General features: G+C 37.4%; 1 protein-coding gene across 1 annotated transcript in view; it reads left to right on the top strand.

The window, feature by feature from the left end:
• The first annotated feature begins 2554 nt into the window (after positions 1 to 2554).
• Positions 2555 to 18153, top strand: part of LOC127504440 (ankyrin repeat and SAM domain-containing protein 1A) — a 51750-nt gene continuing 36151 nt past the window's right edge. Inside the window, exons 1-2 of the mRNA XM_051878994.1 lie at positions 2555 to 2830; positions 14901 to 14970. Of these exons, the coding sequence (XP_051734954.1) occupies positions 2807 to 2830; positions 14901 to 14970 (94 nt within the window). The 5' untranslated portion in view covers positions 2555 to 2806. The remainder of the gene's footprint in view (positions 2831 to 14900; positions 14971 to 18153) is intronic.

Raw genomic sequence — 18153 nt, 5'->3', positions numbered from 1 at the left:
CAGGTAACAGAAGACTGTTGCCAAACACGCTCTAGTTCCACTCAAGTGTGCAAATGGATAGCTGAGAAATATCAGAGGCACAAATGCCATGTTTGTTTTTGTCGTGAGGCCTATGAGACTACTATGTTTGACTGATATCTAACATAAAATGGCATGACAGTAGTTGAAACACATCAAATGTCTGTATTTGACAATCTGTTGATATTCAGTGGTTTTACTACTAAGTGTTAAGACTTTTTAAAAAAAAAAAATGATTAACTCATTTAATTGGCAAAGACGTATTTAACGGTGTCCCGCATTTTGTATGCAACTTTATTACCAAGTGATTTCTTCATGTGATGTGATTTGACTTTTCACAGATGTCCCAAATTTTGGTAACAGGGTTTGGCTTCATGAGGTAGATGAGCAACACTTTTTTTTTTTTTTTTTTTTTAAGGCTTAAAGTTGTAATGTAATTGAAGTAGCGACAGAACTTTTCTTTTTGTGGTGGGCTTTAGTGGGACGTATTGTGACGTACATCCGAGTGAAATGGATTATCGAAAAAGAAAAAAATTGTAGGGTGGAACTTGTTCAATCTAATAGTTTTTGATGGATGGAAGCCGTTTTTAATGCAAGACGATTGTAAGAAAGGGACTAATTGTTTGGAAAAAGTCCTGCAGACATCAACAGAGAGAAGTCTGTCTTTTTACTGGAAGATCAAGTTAAGACATTTTGATTGAAAAATTATGAAATAAAACATGCATGGATGAATAGTTCACAATATCTATAATATGCCAAATAGATTGAATTTCCATTTCATACACACTATGACAAAGTCTATACTATAACACTGAAAAAGTTATCCTTATTTTTCGTGACTGTCTTTATCACGACCTTATCACCATGGTGCTAACCTTACTCAGTGGGTCAGGAGACATGCCCTCTATACAATAATAACTTAGTTTGGATGTAGTATGTATTGTTGAATCACATGTGGTGTTTCTTCTTTCTGTTTGGAGACATTTGATGTGAAATGCTGAGAGGTCAGAAGCAGAGAAAACTCACCTGCTGATAACAATTTTATGTTCTTTATCTGTTGATCTGTTCTTTGTCTGTTAACAGTTTTTCTTTCTCTTTTTTTCTGCATTTCTGTCTCTCACCATGTTCAGCATGTTTCTGTTGCTCATGAGCCAAACATTTGGAATGTATGAGGTATTTTTCCAGTGTGTAGAGTCATTGTAACACACACACACACACACACACACACACACACACACACACACACACACACACACACACACACACACACACACACTGTCTCTATTGCTTTTCCAATCTGTGTCCCTGTTTGTTACTCTCTTCTGCCCTCTGCTGGAAATATCTATATGTCTGTCTTGTCTATCTGTCTGTCAAAATGTTTGTTCGATATAGCATTTCAGAATATTAAGAAACGGGGTCTGTAAAGAAATAGAAATGGTGTTTTCTGATGGCAATAATTGATTCTTGTCATGTAAAGGCAAACTTTAACAGCTGTGATTGAAGGTCCTGCTGCTTCTGAAAGCTTCAGTGAGTTACAGCAGCAAACAAACCACTCAGAGCAAATAATGAAGGTTGATTCACTTTGCTCCCATTGGATCTGTGTTCTTAATGAACATGCTTTTATTGATGAGCCTCAGCAATTGCTTGATAGTGGCAAATGAATCGAGTCATCATGAAATCGAAATACACTTTCTGAATACATTGAGGATCCAAAGTCTGAATAAATATTTACAATCTTAGATTCAAAACTGAATTTAAGCCTGAAATCAAATCATGCTGTAAAACACATAACAGCTTTTTTTTTGAGTTTCAACATTAGATAAACATCTATCACTTGTATTTCATAAGCTGTGTATATCATACTTTAGTGTTTACCGTACATCTCAATATAATATTTATCAGAAATACACACGCAGAAAAGAAGAAAAAGTGCATAGGGAGTGATCAGCTACCAACAGTATATTAATTAAATATATAGCTCTTTTCCTCCATTCATGAGGCATATATTCAAAATATAATATTTTACTTTCTAGGGGAAATGCCTGTTTTTTTTACGGTCCAAACTGTTCCTGCTGGGTAAAAACAAATCTCATTCCACTGTACAAATATGTCATTGAATATCTTATTTCGCTCAGAAATATGTCAAATATCAGATGTAAAATGTTTGCAAACGTCTTATGTTGACGCTAAATCAACATAAGCATCTTCACTGCATTCTGTCTGTAGCAGCAGAATTTATATCCATATGTTGTCTCTGTCTTTGGACAGTCTGTCCTGCAGTCCCAAATGTCCAAATAGCACTCTGTCATCATTTCTGTTGTCTGTTTTCTGTCTATTTCTCTCTTTCTCCTCCCCCAGCGGTCACGGCTGGCTGGTCCGGGACACTTCGCTGCCCTGAGTGACAGCGTGTGGGTGCAGGAACGCACAACTCCCATCGCTTTCTCTGTGTGTGTGTGTGTTCGTGTTCGTGTTCTTCCTCTTCACACACACAAAATCTCACACAAAGTCTAATTTTTCATACAAAGGAGATTTTGACTTGCATGAGGGTGTGTGTGGCAGGGGGTTGGGAAGGCAACGGCAGCTCATCCTAATACAGGCTGTCTCAGGATTAGACTGAACATGACAGTGTGGGAAGCTCTCTGTAGGGGCCAGCAAATTTAGGAAGAGAAGGTCTGATTTGAATGTGGAGATGCAGTCAGCCCGAGGGAGTTAAACAAGTGAGTCGCGTCTCCTCCGTCCCCGTCCGTCCGTCTATGCATTCATCCGCCCGGCGTTCCATTCAGGCCGAATGGCTGCCACCCGACCAGCATTTGTGAGTGTGATTTGTTTTCTACCTATCAGCTGCTCTGCTCACATGACGACTTTGTTTTTTAAAACAGTTGTCAGGTACGTGGGATTTAATGCTGACGTCTACAACTTTTTCAATGGTGCATGTCTTGGGAGGATCCAAGAATATATTAGGCACTATAGAGATGGATGTATTCCTTGGAAAACGTAGAGTGGTCATTGACGTCTTGATGGATCTTTTCTCTTTTAGTTTTTTGTGTATATATATATATATATAATGTATGTATATGTATGTGTGTGTGTGTGTGTGTGTGTTAATGATTAGCAAACAAAATGGTTTCTGTAATAAAATTGTTTGTTTTTCCAGAACACTTTTTTATTAGCATACAAAACAAATTTTCGTAAATTAAGGTTTCTTTTTATTCTGAAAAAAAAAAAAAAAAAGTGTTTCTTAAACATTTTACAGATTTCTTTAAACTTTTAAAAGTTTCATCTTTTTAGAATACAAAATGGGATGTCATAAGATTTTTCCATTTGTTTATGGAGATGTAATATTTTTAAGATTTTCTGTTTTTTTTGGTAAAACAAAAACAAGGGTTTACCAGTCAGTGTTTGCTATTATTTGAATTCATTTTCCTAAACCTAAAGACCAATTTTGTTTGCTGATTAGTTTAATTTGGTTAATGATTGGCATACAAAATCGATATGTGTAAATAAGTGTTTGCTATGCGCTTGATATATTTCTCTAAACTTTTAAAAGTTTCAACGGTTTAGAATACAACATTAACTTTCGTAAGGTTTACCATTTGTAGCACCAGAACATGTTCACCAGTGCTTGCTGTGATTTTTAATTTCTTTAAACTGACCAATTTGGCATGTTTAAGGGATTAACATATGAAACAGACTTCCGTAAACAAGATTTTCGGTTTCTTGTTCCAGATCTCTCTCTTTTTTTTTTTTTTTTGCCAGTGTTTGTGATGTAACATTGTTTACGGAGAGAGGCTCTTCTGAACTGATCTGATCTGCATGTTGTGTTGATCAGCAAACAAAACAATTTTTGTGAAGATTTTCCATTAGTTGTGCATGAACGGTTTTTCACCTGTGTTTGTTGTGATAATTTGCATACTTTAATGAGTACCATACAAAACAGATTTACGTAAACAAGATTTTCTGTTTGTTGTGATAACTTTTTTCACCTATGATTTTGATATCCTTAAACTTTCTAACAATTACGAGATGCATATTTTGAACTATTTGCACTTTCGTAAGTAGGAGTTTCCATTAGTTGTGATGGAAGACTTTTTCACCAGTGTTTGTAATGATTTCAATTCATATTCCTAAAGTTGCTACAATTTGTAAGACCAATTTCGTAGGCTTCATTGATTAATGATTAGCATAATATATATATATATATATATATGACATGTACACTTTTTTGCCAGTGTTTATGTGTTTGATATATTTCTCTAGACCTTTGCAAGTTTCTATGGTTTAGAATACGAAATTAACTTTCGTAAGATTTACCATTTGTTGCGCCAGAACATGTTCGCCAATGCTTACTGCGATTTTAATTTCCCTAAACTGACCAATTTGGCATGTTTAAGTGATTAGCATATGAAACAGACTTCCGTGAACAAGATTTCTGTTTGTTGTGCCAGAACACTTTCTTGTTTGCCAGTGTTTGTGATGTAACATTGTTTACGGAGAGAGGCTCTTCTGAACTGATCTGATCTGCATGTTTACTATGATTTTGATTATCCTTAAACTTTCTAATACTTATGAGATGCATATTTTGAACTATTTGTGTGTGAAAATAACTTTTGTAAGTAAGAGTTTCCATTTGTTGTGACGGAAGACTTTTTCACCAGTGTTTGCTATGTTTTCAAATTCATATTCCTAAAGTTGCTACAAATTATAAGACCAGTTTCACAGGCATATGGGGTGATTGATTAGCATAATATAGATATTTGTAAATAAGACCTGGATACTTTTTGCCAGTGTTTATGTGTTTGATATATTTCTCTAGACCTTTAAAAGGTCTCTTTATGGTTTAGAATACGAAATGGACTTACCACGTAAGATTTACCATTTGTAGCATGAGAACATGTTCACCATTGCTTGCTACAATTTGAGCATATTAAACTTCCGTAAACAAGATTTCTGTTTGTTGTTCCAGAACTTTTTTTTTTTTGCCAGTGTTTGTGATGTAACATTGTTTACAGAGGCTCTTCTGGACCGATCTGATCTGAATTGCTCTGGGTCGACTGACACCTGTCTTGGCAGGAGTCTTTCTAGGTTTGGACTTGATGAATGGATGGCAGCTTGGCTCTTTTGTGACTGGTTTTTGCCACACCGTCTTGGTCCTTTTGCCCTTTTGTTTGCCCATGCCAGCCTTGCCAGATGCCTGGGGTCTTTGTGGTCCTCTTCAGAATAGATAACTGCTGTGCCATACTACAAACACACAATCCTCCCCGTATGAACCCCACGTCTCAGCTATACTTCAGCTGTCGACCTGTGACTCCACCTTTGACTCGACTATTGTTTGAGCTGTTTACCATGAAGAGGCCCTCACAATAAATCTCTCTCTCTCTCGCTCGCTCACTCTCTCTGCATTATCTCAAAAACTGGCCCTGAGAATCAATAACATTGTTTTGTTTTGAGTGTGTGTTGCGTATGTGTGTGTGTGTGCTTTGAACCCGTGGGGACCACAGGCTGGACTCTCTGGTTTGGGTTTATCTTCTTCTACTGAGGTGCATTAATGCTGCCTGCTGGCTTACTGATGGGAATCTGAATTGTGTTTTCAGTACAATTTTCATATTGAATGAGAGTGTCCTGAGGCTCAAGGTTGTGCGTGTATATGTGTGTTTGAACACTGCTTGCTCAGAGGCTGAGCAAAATCTGTGTTACATACTCAATTATGTATTTCCTGTTACGCCCTTTGGGTTTGAAGTGGGTCGTTGGATGAAGTCAGAGTTATTTTATAGGATAACCACACAAGCCATATTGTCCTTGCATGTCAATGAGCAGAATCTAATGGGTCACACTGAAGATCCAACAAAACATTTAATTAACATAGACCTCTGAGCGCTTCACTAAACTAATACCTCTCAACCAGCGTCTGTCACTTCTGGTCCTTTGAACAGTGCTGTTAACGTCTGCTGGCAGTTTCACCTACGAACTCTCATTTACAGTAAATAAAGTCAAAGACTTTCTGAGACTGAATCCTAATTAGTTTTAACCAGACTCAATATATGATATGGTTCATTAAATCTGAGTTAGGGCATTTTGTTGCTTGCCTGGGTTTTGTTCCTGTCTCTTTCTGTCTCTGTTCTCAGTAGCCCAATATTTCTAACAAAAACTGTCAGGGAATAACTGTCAACAAAACTGTTTTGTTTTGTTTTGTTTTGTTGTTGTTGTTGTTGTTGTTGTTGTTGTTGTTTTAGCTCTCTTAATAGATTTTACTATTAAATACATTTTAGCAGATCTCATGGTCTGGTGCAGTGGTTCCCAAACTTTTTCTGCCGGGCCCCCCTTTTTTTAGAGAAAAATATTTTAAAGCCGTCATATTTTCTTGACTTTTCACCGCACTGGACACGAAGGCCACGCCACAACAGAGACTGTCTGCTGGACGCAGATAAAGTGAACGTTGCAAACCCATTTGTCTTTTGTGTCAGAGTACCGGAGTAGGCTACATTCGAAATAGAACAGGGCATCAGTTTACAGTCGGGGATTTGTCGTGTCGCACCGCTAGCGTCTGGTGTAGACACATTGTTTTGGTATTTGAGAATTTTACGTAGATTCATCATTTGCTTTACGTTTACCTGGCACTGGCAGTCCTTTCATGAACTTGGCTCCCTGCAATACTCCATTCGCATTCTTCAATCTTGCCATCTAGTGGTCTGGTATTGCATGACAACAACCACTATAACTGATAACAAACCACTCAAGTGAGTACTGCGGGTCATTTTGAGGTAATCAAATTAATATTTTGTGTTCAATTATTATATCCTGAAGAGGTTTCTTTTGCATAACAATATACTGAATGTATCCCTTAGCCTTGCCGGGCCCCCCAGTTTGGGAACCACTGGTCTAGTGTTTTGCACATGTGCATGTTGAGCCATGCTGCTCATATGGGCAAAATGAGTTTGAATTTGGCTTGCAACATTTTCTAGTCTTATTCCCCAATCTCTGTTCCATAATTTCCTGTCATTTCTACTAATCCCTATCAATAGAGTGCTTCAGGTATGACGTCAGAACCCGGAAAACGCCACCGGTTCCTTTTAAGATTTTCCTATGGAGTTTTAAGTGACACACCTCTATAGCGAAAACGTGGATTTTTAAGCAGTTATGTTTATTTTTTTCTAATAAGTAACTAGATAAGACAGTTTGGGGTGAGTTGTTGTAGAACAAAACGTCAAAGTATTGTTATAAACGTCAAATCGTTATAAATATATAGATATATCATTATAAATATCAAAGTCAAGTTATGTTTACCACAGACCTTATTTTACTCATAAATTGAAAAAAAAAAAAAAACCATTATAAAACCCCATAAGAAAATCTTGAAAGGAACCAGCAATGAATTAGAAGGGGCTTCTGATGTCATACCTGGAATACTCTATAAATGTGGCAGAAAGGCAAATAATAAAGACTAATAACTACAATAATAATAGTAAGTAATAACTTTTGGTTTGGGTCTGTTGCTGAAATCTGGTTACCAGTCAGAGCTAGAATTTATTTATATTTTAGTACCACTGTATATCTGTATTGGCCAACATGAAATTTGCAGCTGCAGATTTGAATTTAAACAGCCGTCATTCACAAGTTCTACACTTTCCCACCTGTTATTTGAATGTTTATTAAATATTTTTTACCTATTTTTTAATGCTACCACAAAGATACTGCCCAGCTTGATTGATCATATTTAATCCCATTGCACAGAATTTTGCCGATTTTAACTTTTTCCTCTCTCATTGTCCCACAAAAGTATTCTTTTACAATGCACTTCTATTGTTATATTATTTTTAAAGCTGACATTTTGTTATTTTAGGTGTGTGTGTGTGTGTGTGTGTGTGTGTGTGTGTGTGTGTGTGTGTGTGTGAGCTGTTTTGCAAGCACAGGCAGTATACTGTATGATGCAAGCTCTCTTGCTGATGCAGAAAACAATTAATTATTTAGCATTTATTCACTCATTTATTTCCTTTGCATGCAATATTTCTCAGTTTGGTTCATTAATTGAGCCGTGCATAATGTGTGTGTGATTATAGCACGCTTTGCCTTATTTGCATGCAGCACTGTTCGTCTGGACTAAGTTTAAATCCGTCAGCCTGTGGAGCCGTGCTCTGGAGGACTCCAGCTCTGTTTGGAGAGTCAGATATAATTGCAGTCCGAGACGCTTGAGGAAGCTCAAGTAAGCTCAGGTTTGTTTTCTGAAGCTACGCTCAAGAGGGAGATTTTTTTTTTTTCTTTTTTTTTCTTCTGATGTTAGGGGTCTGTCATATCACACTCGGCTTGGTATTGGTTTTGAATTGCCTTTAGATGACTCCATGTAATGTCATTATTATTATTCTTTTGTTTTCTTGATCACAGCTTATATTATGATTTCTGTTTGGTGGAACAGACATGAAACCCTTCATTAATAAATCCATACAGTCCAGACTTACAATCCAACAGAAGTAACACACAGTACAAACATCAGATAGGATTTTATGGGTAAATGTTTAAATGTCATAGTGCCAAAACTTCCTAAAATAGGTTGTTTTCTCTGGATTCTCATGCTAAACATGGCCAAAGTTTTAAAACATGAGTTGGACGTATGACGGAGTATTTCTGTTCCAAAAATTCTCTTCCAAATTCTCACAGGATTCAGACATTTTTTTCAAGTATTGGCCTGAGTGACGTAAACGGTGGCGGAATTCCTTGTACGGGCACTTCTCCCGGAAGGGCACGCGCGCACACATGGACCTGAGTGAGAGTGCAAGAGCACGCCCATCAATGCGTGTTCAAGTTTACGGAAGTCATCATCAGCTCTGCACAGGTCACAGGACTGCACAAAATCAACAGTGTCACCAAAGAAGTGTGTTTTTGGTTGTGAGGGAAAGATAACCTTGCTTCCCAAAGAACCCAGTGTTCAGTGGAGCTGAGAGATTTGTTCTCACGCATTACATTGATGCGCTCTCGATATTTGTTATTAAAATAACCATAGACACTGATAGTTGCAATCACTTTTTTATTGGTTAAAATGAATGGAGAATATCTCGTGTTTTTCCATGGCTGCTCGAGCCCTCAGGATCGGCGCTTATGGTTTTATAAACAGGGCCCAGTTCTACACTGGATTTACAGATCATTTGAAACTGAAAGATGGAGTGGTCACAGTGATATGATCCCGGTCATGAGTCGGAATCGCAGGTGATGAGTAAAACTGCTTCAAATGTTTGTTTTTTTTGACAATAGGTGCCTAAGTGCATATAATGTAAAACAACACGAATGTAGTGAATTCATAAATTCATTATTCATCATTCATATGCTATATTCATTATAGTGATTCAAAAGTTATCCAAGGATAATGCGATGGTGTATTGTTTGTGTGTTTAAATACAGTTGTTTAGCTGACCATTGATGGCTTGCAGACGATCGCTACACAAAAGCTGCGCGTGCTCGTGACTCTAGCTCTGCTCACAGTACACGCCTCCAGGCGCTCAGCTGTTTTCGGGAATACTCGGTACAGCGTGTGTATCTTTTATAAATATGATTAAACTAAAGACTTTTTGGAGATATGAAGAATGCTATACTACTCTATAGGTATTGAAGATTAACATAAGATTGGCAGAAACTGTGTGTGATACCCCCCCTTTAAGCAAGATCAAATTCTTGACAGGCTTTGTGAGAGTCACCCAGTTACGCAAGTGTTTATGTAACGTTTGCTCTGGCTAATTAAACTTGCACATTTGTCTGCAGTGAAATATATCACAAGTTGACTTAGACATCAGTTTGATATTCATCGTAATTTCTTTTCCAATTGTGTGATAAGGTCAGCAGACACACTGATCATATTAAAGAATACTGATGTAGATAAATATGAAAGACTTTACATTTTAAAACAAGAGGTAAAACATTTGTGGCAAAGAGAAGCTTGGGTTTGGGTTTGTTGCTGTAATCTGGTTACCAGTCAGAGCTTTAGGGTGCTTTCACACTAGCACTTTTGGTGGTTCGATTAACGAGAAGTTTTTCTTTTGGATGATGTGAACACTGTTTACTACACCCGCAAACTGTACCCGAGTCCACTCAAAAAAAGGTGATCTGGGGTACAGTTCATGTGACATCCAGTACTGTTCTGCTGATATGAACGCAATCGTGCTAAATCGCGGAAGTGAAACCTCTATTGATGATGTATGATTGGATAAATCTGTGTGTTTGTGTGTGTGCTCACTCACTTTCTTGACAAGCGTGACTGACCCACTGCAAGCAGAGAGAATCTATATATAATTTCTACTCGCCTTCAGCACAAATGGACTCCAGGGTTCTTTAGAGAATTTGCAGTGCATTTGTGGCAGATGGATGCAAATGCCGGCCAATGATAAAACTAAAGATTCAAAAACCAAAATATAAAAGTGAGCAACTCTATGCAATTTGCCTGCGTTGTCGTTACCAAGCAACAAAGGTTAAACAGCTGCTGCTTTGATGATGCAAGCGTACTGTGGTTCGGGCCCAAACTGAGTGTAACAGTTGGATTCCGGATTTTCTCCATAAGGAAATTGATTTTGAATGATAACATATAAACCTTTAAGGACAGACCTACTGTGAGCTATGAGGTTGTTTGAACAGTAGAATTCCTGATGAAAACTACATTACCCATGATGCTGTATTGAAATTTCACCAATCAGAGTAAAAAAAAAAAAAAATGCTCCAAAAGAGCTTTTTAGCTCCGCCCACACCAAGCACTATGTGACGTAATCGAGTCGATCTTCCTACGCTCTCAAAATACTGAAATGTTTGTATATATCTATGTATATTATGCAATAAACTTAAAATATATTGTTTTTATACATATAATCAACATTTGTAAATGAGTAGTTTTATATTTCTCCTTTTCTTCAATTCAAGTATGCGGTTCGCCCTGCTTCTCATGGGATTGTAGTTTTTTATCTCATTAAAGCCGTTAAGTACACAGTCTTGTATCTTGTGTTTTTGTCCGATTTTCAAAACCTTTTTTTGCGTTAAATCAAAGTTTGTAATGTTATGATTCACCTCGTTGCTGATTAGCTTGGTTCATGGCTTATAACTCTTTAACAACGACTTTTAACAATGATACAATTATGTGTTGAATCGTATTGTTTGGAAGATACTTGCAGAAATTTGAAAGTGTACAACTTGGACTCAAGATGGTACTATTGGGTCATATTCATTTCTCAACGGTCTACACACGGTGAAAGGAAGTCTGATTTCAAACTTTGTATTTAATTTATTCATTTTAACTAAAAATGAAAGTGGAGAAATGAAGTGCAGTCATGTTTAATTTTGTTGTTCACCGTATCTCGCCAACAGATTTTCACTCTTTTTAGGGAATGAAGCTCTCATTCTAATTATGGTTTTGGCTTCTAAATATGACTAGCTTCACACCTACATGTTGTTTGGTTCACTGTGTTAGTATTTTAAGCACTTAAGATGTATTTTGTGCAACCAGATGATTGTCTGTCAAATGAAAGTTATTGATCGTCTTCTGTCAGTGTGCATCTGTGCTGACTGTAATTTTGATGCATTGATGAAGAACTCTGCCGCTCAATTCTTCATTAGACAACACATTATTTAAGGTTGCTGCATTCATCAGACTATTGATATAGAAATTGTTGTTATCAAATAAGATTTGTTCATATATAGTTTCAGTAACACTATTTACCGTGTCCTTGTTACATGTTTCATGCAGTTAATATAGTAAATTAATAACTTTTTACAATTAATTGCATGTAACTAACCCTAAACCAAACCCTAATCTTAACTCTATAGTAAGTACATGCTGTTAATTAATATTACTCAGTACTTAAATTACACTGTAACAAGGACACCTTATAGTGTAACGATAGTTTCTCTATAGAGAGAGAGAGAAAAGATCATGCATAATACCCACAATCCCATGCCATTTATATTAACATTATATCAGCAATCATTGACAAACTCATATGGATTGACCACTAGCTAACAGTGTGAATAGCTGTACAGTCTGCCATTTATGCGCTGTGAGCGCTCTAACAGATGCACTGTATATTGAAAATGAGAAAAATGCTGTGGGACAGAGGGATGTCAGACATAACTGATGCCTCGTCTTCCTTCTGATGGATTCTGGATGAGACTGGAATGAAAAAACTTCACACAGCCAATCCTTAAATCAAAAATACTCTCCTGTTGTAGATGGAGCCAAACTGGTGCTAACTTCGGGATCAAAGCATTCCCACTTTCCTCTTTCCCAGACTGTTCATTTTTCTTGACAGCCATTCAAGTGTTTGTGCGTCTTCAAAAGGGTTTATTTCTGGAAACATGGTCACTGAGGTGTCAAACCGACCTGGATGTCATGTTTATATTTAGTTCCCATTAACTGTATTAAAGGGTTCATCAACTGTGCCATTGTCACAGATTAAACATTGTTCTCCCTTCAAGCAAAAAATAGCAATTGAACAAAAGTTGGTTTTTATCCCTGCAGAGACAGAGGCATTCCCTCTCTATTCCATGGAGACATCGGCCACCCCAAAGAGTAAGATACTCCACGCGTCCCTCTGGCTTCCTGTCCACTTCTGCTGTTCCTCTGCTCTTTACTGCTGCTCGCGGTTTATTACAGATTGTGCACAATGAACCTTTCTTGATGGATGTTACTGATAGCAAAGTTAAATGGAGGTGTTCTTATAATTATGTATTTTGTAAACGAGTAGTTTACAAAAAAAATCGTTATTTACTTACCCTCATGACATTCCAGTGTTGTTGAAGTTAAACGGATAGTTCACCCAAAATCCCCCCAAAACATTCTTCATAATATCCTCTTTAATGTTCCACAGAAGAAAGTCATACAGGTTTGGAACAACATGAGGGTGAGTAAATGATGACACAATATTCATTTTTGAGTGAACTATCACTTTAACTAAATTTTTTGGTCATTTAAATGATGCTTAAACAAAATACAATTATTAGATTTAAAAACTGATTATAATTTGTTATAAATGTTGCCTTGGCAACTAGTTGAAATAAGTTGAAGTATTAAAATAACTAAAATTGAAATAAAAATAAATGAGAGCAAATAGAATGACAAAAGCACAACAAAGATACTAAGACTTAAAATTACAAATGAAACTATAAAATTTCTAAATATTAATAAATACTATATAAATAATATACTATACTAAAATGCTATTAGTATAGTACCTATAGTATTTTATTATACTAATAATAATGTACTAAATATAGTACAATAATGCTGATGTTCCAAACCAGTGTGATTTTTTTTTTTCATCTATGTAATGCAAAATGAGATATTTTTTCAGAATGTTCATGCTGTTCTTTTACATACAATTAACGCAGATGTCAAGAATCAAAATTGACAAAAAAAATTTATTAAAAAAAATTGCTAATGTGATTCATTTGCAGTATTCAAATTCTTTAAAAGTCATATAATAGTTTTACATAAGAAAGAGACCAAAATTTTAAGTCAAAACATATGCTTTCATGGTATGGAAGAGAGCAGCATTAAAATTCTTCAAAATGCCTTCATTTTTGTTCCACACAAGAAAGTAAGTCATGTAAATTTGGAACAAATTGAGGATGAGTAAATCAGAACATAACTTTAATGTATTTATTTATTTATTTTTATCTATACCTTTAAATGCCTGACCATCACTACTCGACATTTGGAAACCTTGTCATTGTCTTCTCGCAGACCTCTCTGGGTCAGCTTTTCTTGGCAGGGGTAGCGGGATTCAAGCTCTCTCTCTCTCTTTTTTTCTGTCTACTGCTCTCTTTTTGACCTCACTACTTTTGATAAGCTATTGCTCGGCAGCTTTGCTGTCACTGTTTTCTTTTACTAACTCATATTTCAATTACTTTGTTTGTTTTTTTTTGTTTTTTTTTCACATTTCTGCCAATGTTTAATATCAGTCGCACAGACACATTATCCCCCAATTAAAAGAATTTGTGCGTCATTTGTAAATGCCTCGTCACCTCCTCCTTTGTCTTTATATTATGTAACTCCACTGCTGAACTGAAGAATTATGAGCTGCTTCCAAACATCAGTAGATTCATAAACTGCTAAGGACAGATCTTAATCTCAATGACAGAGATACGGCCCGTTTTTGACCTTGTTGCATTAATTTTTCACGATTGAATGAATTCTCATACTGAAATGACGATCCAGACAATGCTGATGTAATGTCTTCAGTGTTCTTTCAGTTATTGCAGCAATCTGTCAATCACTGAAGGGTGTGGACGTCATGATGAATGCTGATTCCAAAGATATCCAAGAGAAGAGTTGCTTACATGTTGTTAGACTTTGCTAACTTTTAGAAATGTCCTACTTGACTACATAACATTGATATAATCAGATGCAAGACAGAACTACTTTTACCCTTATGACTTTTCAGACGGTGTGTTATAGTCAGACATTTAACAAGTTGGACTAGTGATTGATGATGGTGAATATATGAACTGACATGTCCCCTTGTTTTCCTGCATGTTTTCGAGTTTACCTATATTACTTCGTGTTTATTTTGTTGGGTGTTTAGACTATAGATTGTCTTCCATGTGTAACTGGGGGTGGGTGACATACCCTCAGTTCACTTGTGACTGTATTGGTCAGGGCTGGTGTAACCAAACATTTCTCTGTCCAACATTAAGTCACTTCTTATATACATTGTGCATGATTCTTATAACCTTGGGATAATAGATGGTGTTTTCTCAGTCAGAATTGTTGCTGCATAACTGCTTTATCTGCTCTGCTGGGAAATCATTAATGCAAAGATTTAACATAAATTACAGCTGCTTTTTTTTTTTTTTTTCAAATTGCGCTTTGGTTAGTGTCTTCCTGTGGTTGTCTCACTGTGTTTGTTTTTCTCTTACAGATTGAGAAGATCATGACTTTGATTGGTGCCGGCATTGACTTCTCCAAAGACCAGGAGTGCCCTGCCACAGGTATTTGATGCCGTTACCCTTTCAACTTGTCAACTGTGTCTATAGACTGCTGTCCTGTTTTATTATTCAGCTGAAAGACAAAAGGAGTTTCTGACATCTGATGCTCAATGAATTGTATTTAATTTAAGGTATTTAATTGAGAGAAGAGATTAATTTTTTTTTTCAATTACTGCTCATTGTACCCAAAGTTAGCTAGCACTTTGGTCTCCTGATGGTAACTGATAGGGCTAGGACAATAAATCGATGCATCGTGAATTGAGAAATGATTCTGGATCAATTCTGAGATTTTCCAAATGTGTCGCAATTCTCTCTAGAATCGATTCTGAGCTTAGTTTTTAAACAACAGATGGCAACAGCCATACTCTGCTTGCTTCCAATTCCTTACACACACCACTTGGAACCATCTATAAAATAATCATTAATAAAGTTCGAAAAGGTGAGTGAATTACAAGGGTCTTTGCAGTGGGCTGTTTACATTAATCTTGCGTCATAAAAGCATTCTGAGGTGCAAGTACATTTAACCACTTACATGTGCTCAGACTCAGTCAAATGCACGAGCACTCTTCTTCATGAGCATTTGAGTGTGCGGGTAAAAACTAGCCTAGAGCGCCATCTGCTGTTTAAACTAAGCTCAGAATCGATTCGAGAGAGAATTATGATGCATTCGGAAAATCTCAGAATCGATTCACGAATTGAAATACATCGTTTTATTGTCCAAGCTGTAGTAACTGAGCATCAAGTGTCTTTGTGGATTGTATGTTTGAATGAGGATCTGCCTTCGCATCAGCTCCCCTGTGAAATGAGACCTGACTGAGCAGACCAGCATTGAAACACAATAACCTCTTGATGGGCAAGAGGAGGACGAAGGCCAGGTCCAGAAGAGTTACATTAGTGAATAAAGGATATGGGGTTGGCTGGCCCTTTAAATGGAGAATGAGAAATCCCAGTGTGCCGATGAAGGACGAGGGGACACTTGAGAGTTAAATCAATGGACGCTGAGACGCTTGACGATTCAGCCTTGGTGATGCATGACCTTGTTCTGTATGGAGGCAGCTTATTGACCTTCCTCTGGAATTAACCAAACTACAGCAATCGAGACCAGAGAGACTGTCACGCTTGCTGTACCACCCGCTCCTGTAAGCACGGTTTGGCAACTACAGCAAAAACGGATGGGAAAGCTGCTGTTCTTAAGTTTAAGACTTGAATAAAGCACCATTCTCACATCAGTTTATCTTCAAGCCTGTAAACACTGTTTCAAGTGGTTTGTGTCTCTGCAAGGGGCCTTTGTGCTCCAACTGGGTTCATTGGCCCATATAAGTACAAAGCCTAGCTAGAGGACCAGTCCTTCCTCTGTCCTTTTGTCACATGGCACTGCCACTGACCTCATTTCCTGTTTCCTGCAGGCATCCTACTTGGATATGATTCTTGGTTTTTAATTTTATTAGTGGTGCTTACTAAAGCCAGCATTTATTACTTTTGCTTATTCTTGACAATACAAATTTGAACAAACCCATAACCAAAGTATTAAACTGTTTGATACCTCAAATCATGCAGTTTATTGAGTTGGTCTATTACCTTTCTAAGAAATCAGACTTCAGATTTTTGGATAAGCAATAAAATGGACAAATAAATCTAGTCATAGTGAGTGGGCTGTTTTGATTTTTGACTAGGCTAGAAAGCCACCCTAGATACCTCTCAGAACAATCGTGGTACACTTGTACCATTTAGATGGTAACAATGTGTTTTTTAACTTGGTAGAAAAGAACTTTGACTTGGCCCACCTCTCCTAATGCCAGGCCTAATAAAAGCATCTGTCACATCAAGAATACTGTTTTTCATTTGCAAACTCCTGCAATAGGATTGTTGGCAGATTTTTTTCATTTTGTTTCTGTCCATGTAGATAAAGGTGCTAAAATATTAACATGCATGAGTGTCAGGGGAATTAGAAGAAGAACTGCCCTGCAGCTTGGCAATAAACTCAGATCTACACCCTCCAGCCTAGAAGCTCCGCATATGCCTCTGTGCTTGTGCTTTGCTTTCTGTGTAAACACTTTTGAATAAATGCCTCTATTATTGTTAGCATAGTCAACAATACAATGGCAAAAAAAGGAATGGTTTTGGTCAGATCAATGGATGGGACAAAGATTTGATAAGTCCTTAGACAATGGACAGCAGGCCCGCAGTTTCTTTTAGGGGAAGAGAGAGTGAGGCAGGGAGGGGAGGAGACAGGGAGAGGGAGGGGAGAGGAGGAGTGAGGGAGAGAAAGGAGGAGACGGAGCAGGAGCGTTGCAGAGCAGAATTGACAGTGTCCGGTTGAACAAGGAGACCGCACCTTCTGTGCCGAAGGGATTACTGCTGCATTTCTTACAACATCCAGACTCGCCTGCACCGCTCGCCCAGCAAAGTGTGTCAAGTTTTAGCGTCATTCTGTGGAGCAAGATGGGGGGCCGACAAACACCCCACTGACCTTGCATTACTAATTCAGCAGCTGCCGCGATGTCTCAAGGAACTAGAGGGATATCTAGACGTCTGCAACATACTCGGAGGATTGACTGATGTGGGATGTGCACCCACTTTCTCTGTTTGGACTTCTATAAGACTCTGGGAGACTTTGTTGTGTTGGAAAAGCAAGTCTTGTACTTGTGGTTGGAAGTCTCTGATTAAGTTGTATGACTCAGGCAGATACTAGTTCTCATTGGATCATTGGTTTTCCATTCACTTTTGCTTTAAATTCTTCTTTGATTAGACCTACTTCAAGTCTAGGTTTATTGGTAAGGCATACGTTTGGTGCCCTCTTTTCCATCAGCTTCTTCTGCAACTAAATTTAATCATAGGCAGGTATGTATGTTGTAGAATAAAGATGATATCAAGAGTTTTATTAGAGCAAAGAGGTGTGATTAGCTTTTTTTCCTCTTTGCCTACCAAACACCAGTGCTTGATCTCATGTACCTTTGATCCTGAGAACCACAGAGTGTACAATGCAATCCACGCAATCCTGCCTGACTTTTAAGTACCACTATCATAGAGATTGGATTAGAAGTTAATTTGCATGAGGATGAAGAGCGCAGTATGCACAAGTTAAGAGTTTCCAGGTTTACGGTAGATGCTCATAGCAATTTTTAGTCACTCTTAGGAGATCAGGAGATTGTGGCGTTTTGAGAGTTATTAGTAAGAGTCACTCTG

Source organism: Ctenopharyngodon idella, chromosome 22 (assembly GCF_019924925.1).
Source record: "Ctenopharyngodon idella isolate HZGC_01 chromosome 22, HZGC01, whole genome shotgun sequence".
NCBI lineage: Eukaryota > Metazoa > Chordata > Actinopteri > Cypriniformes > Xenocyprididae > Ctenopharyngodon > Ctenopharyngodon idella.
The sequence above is the reverse complement of the archived record's forward strand: the minus strand, read 5'-3'. Positions and strand labels throughout refer to the sequence as shown.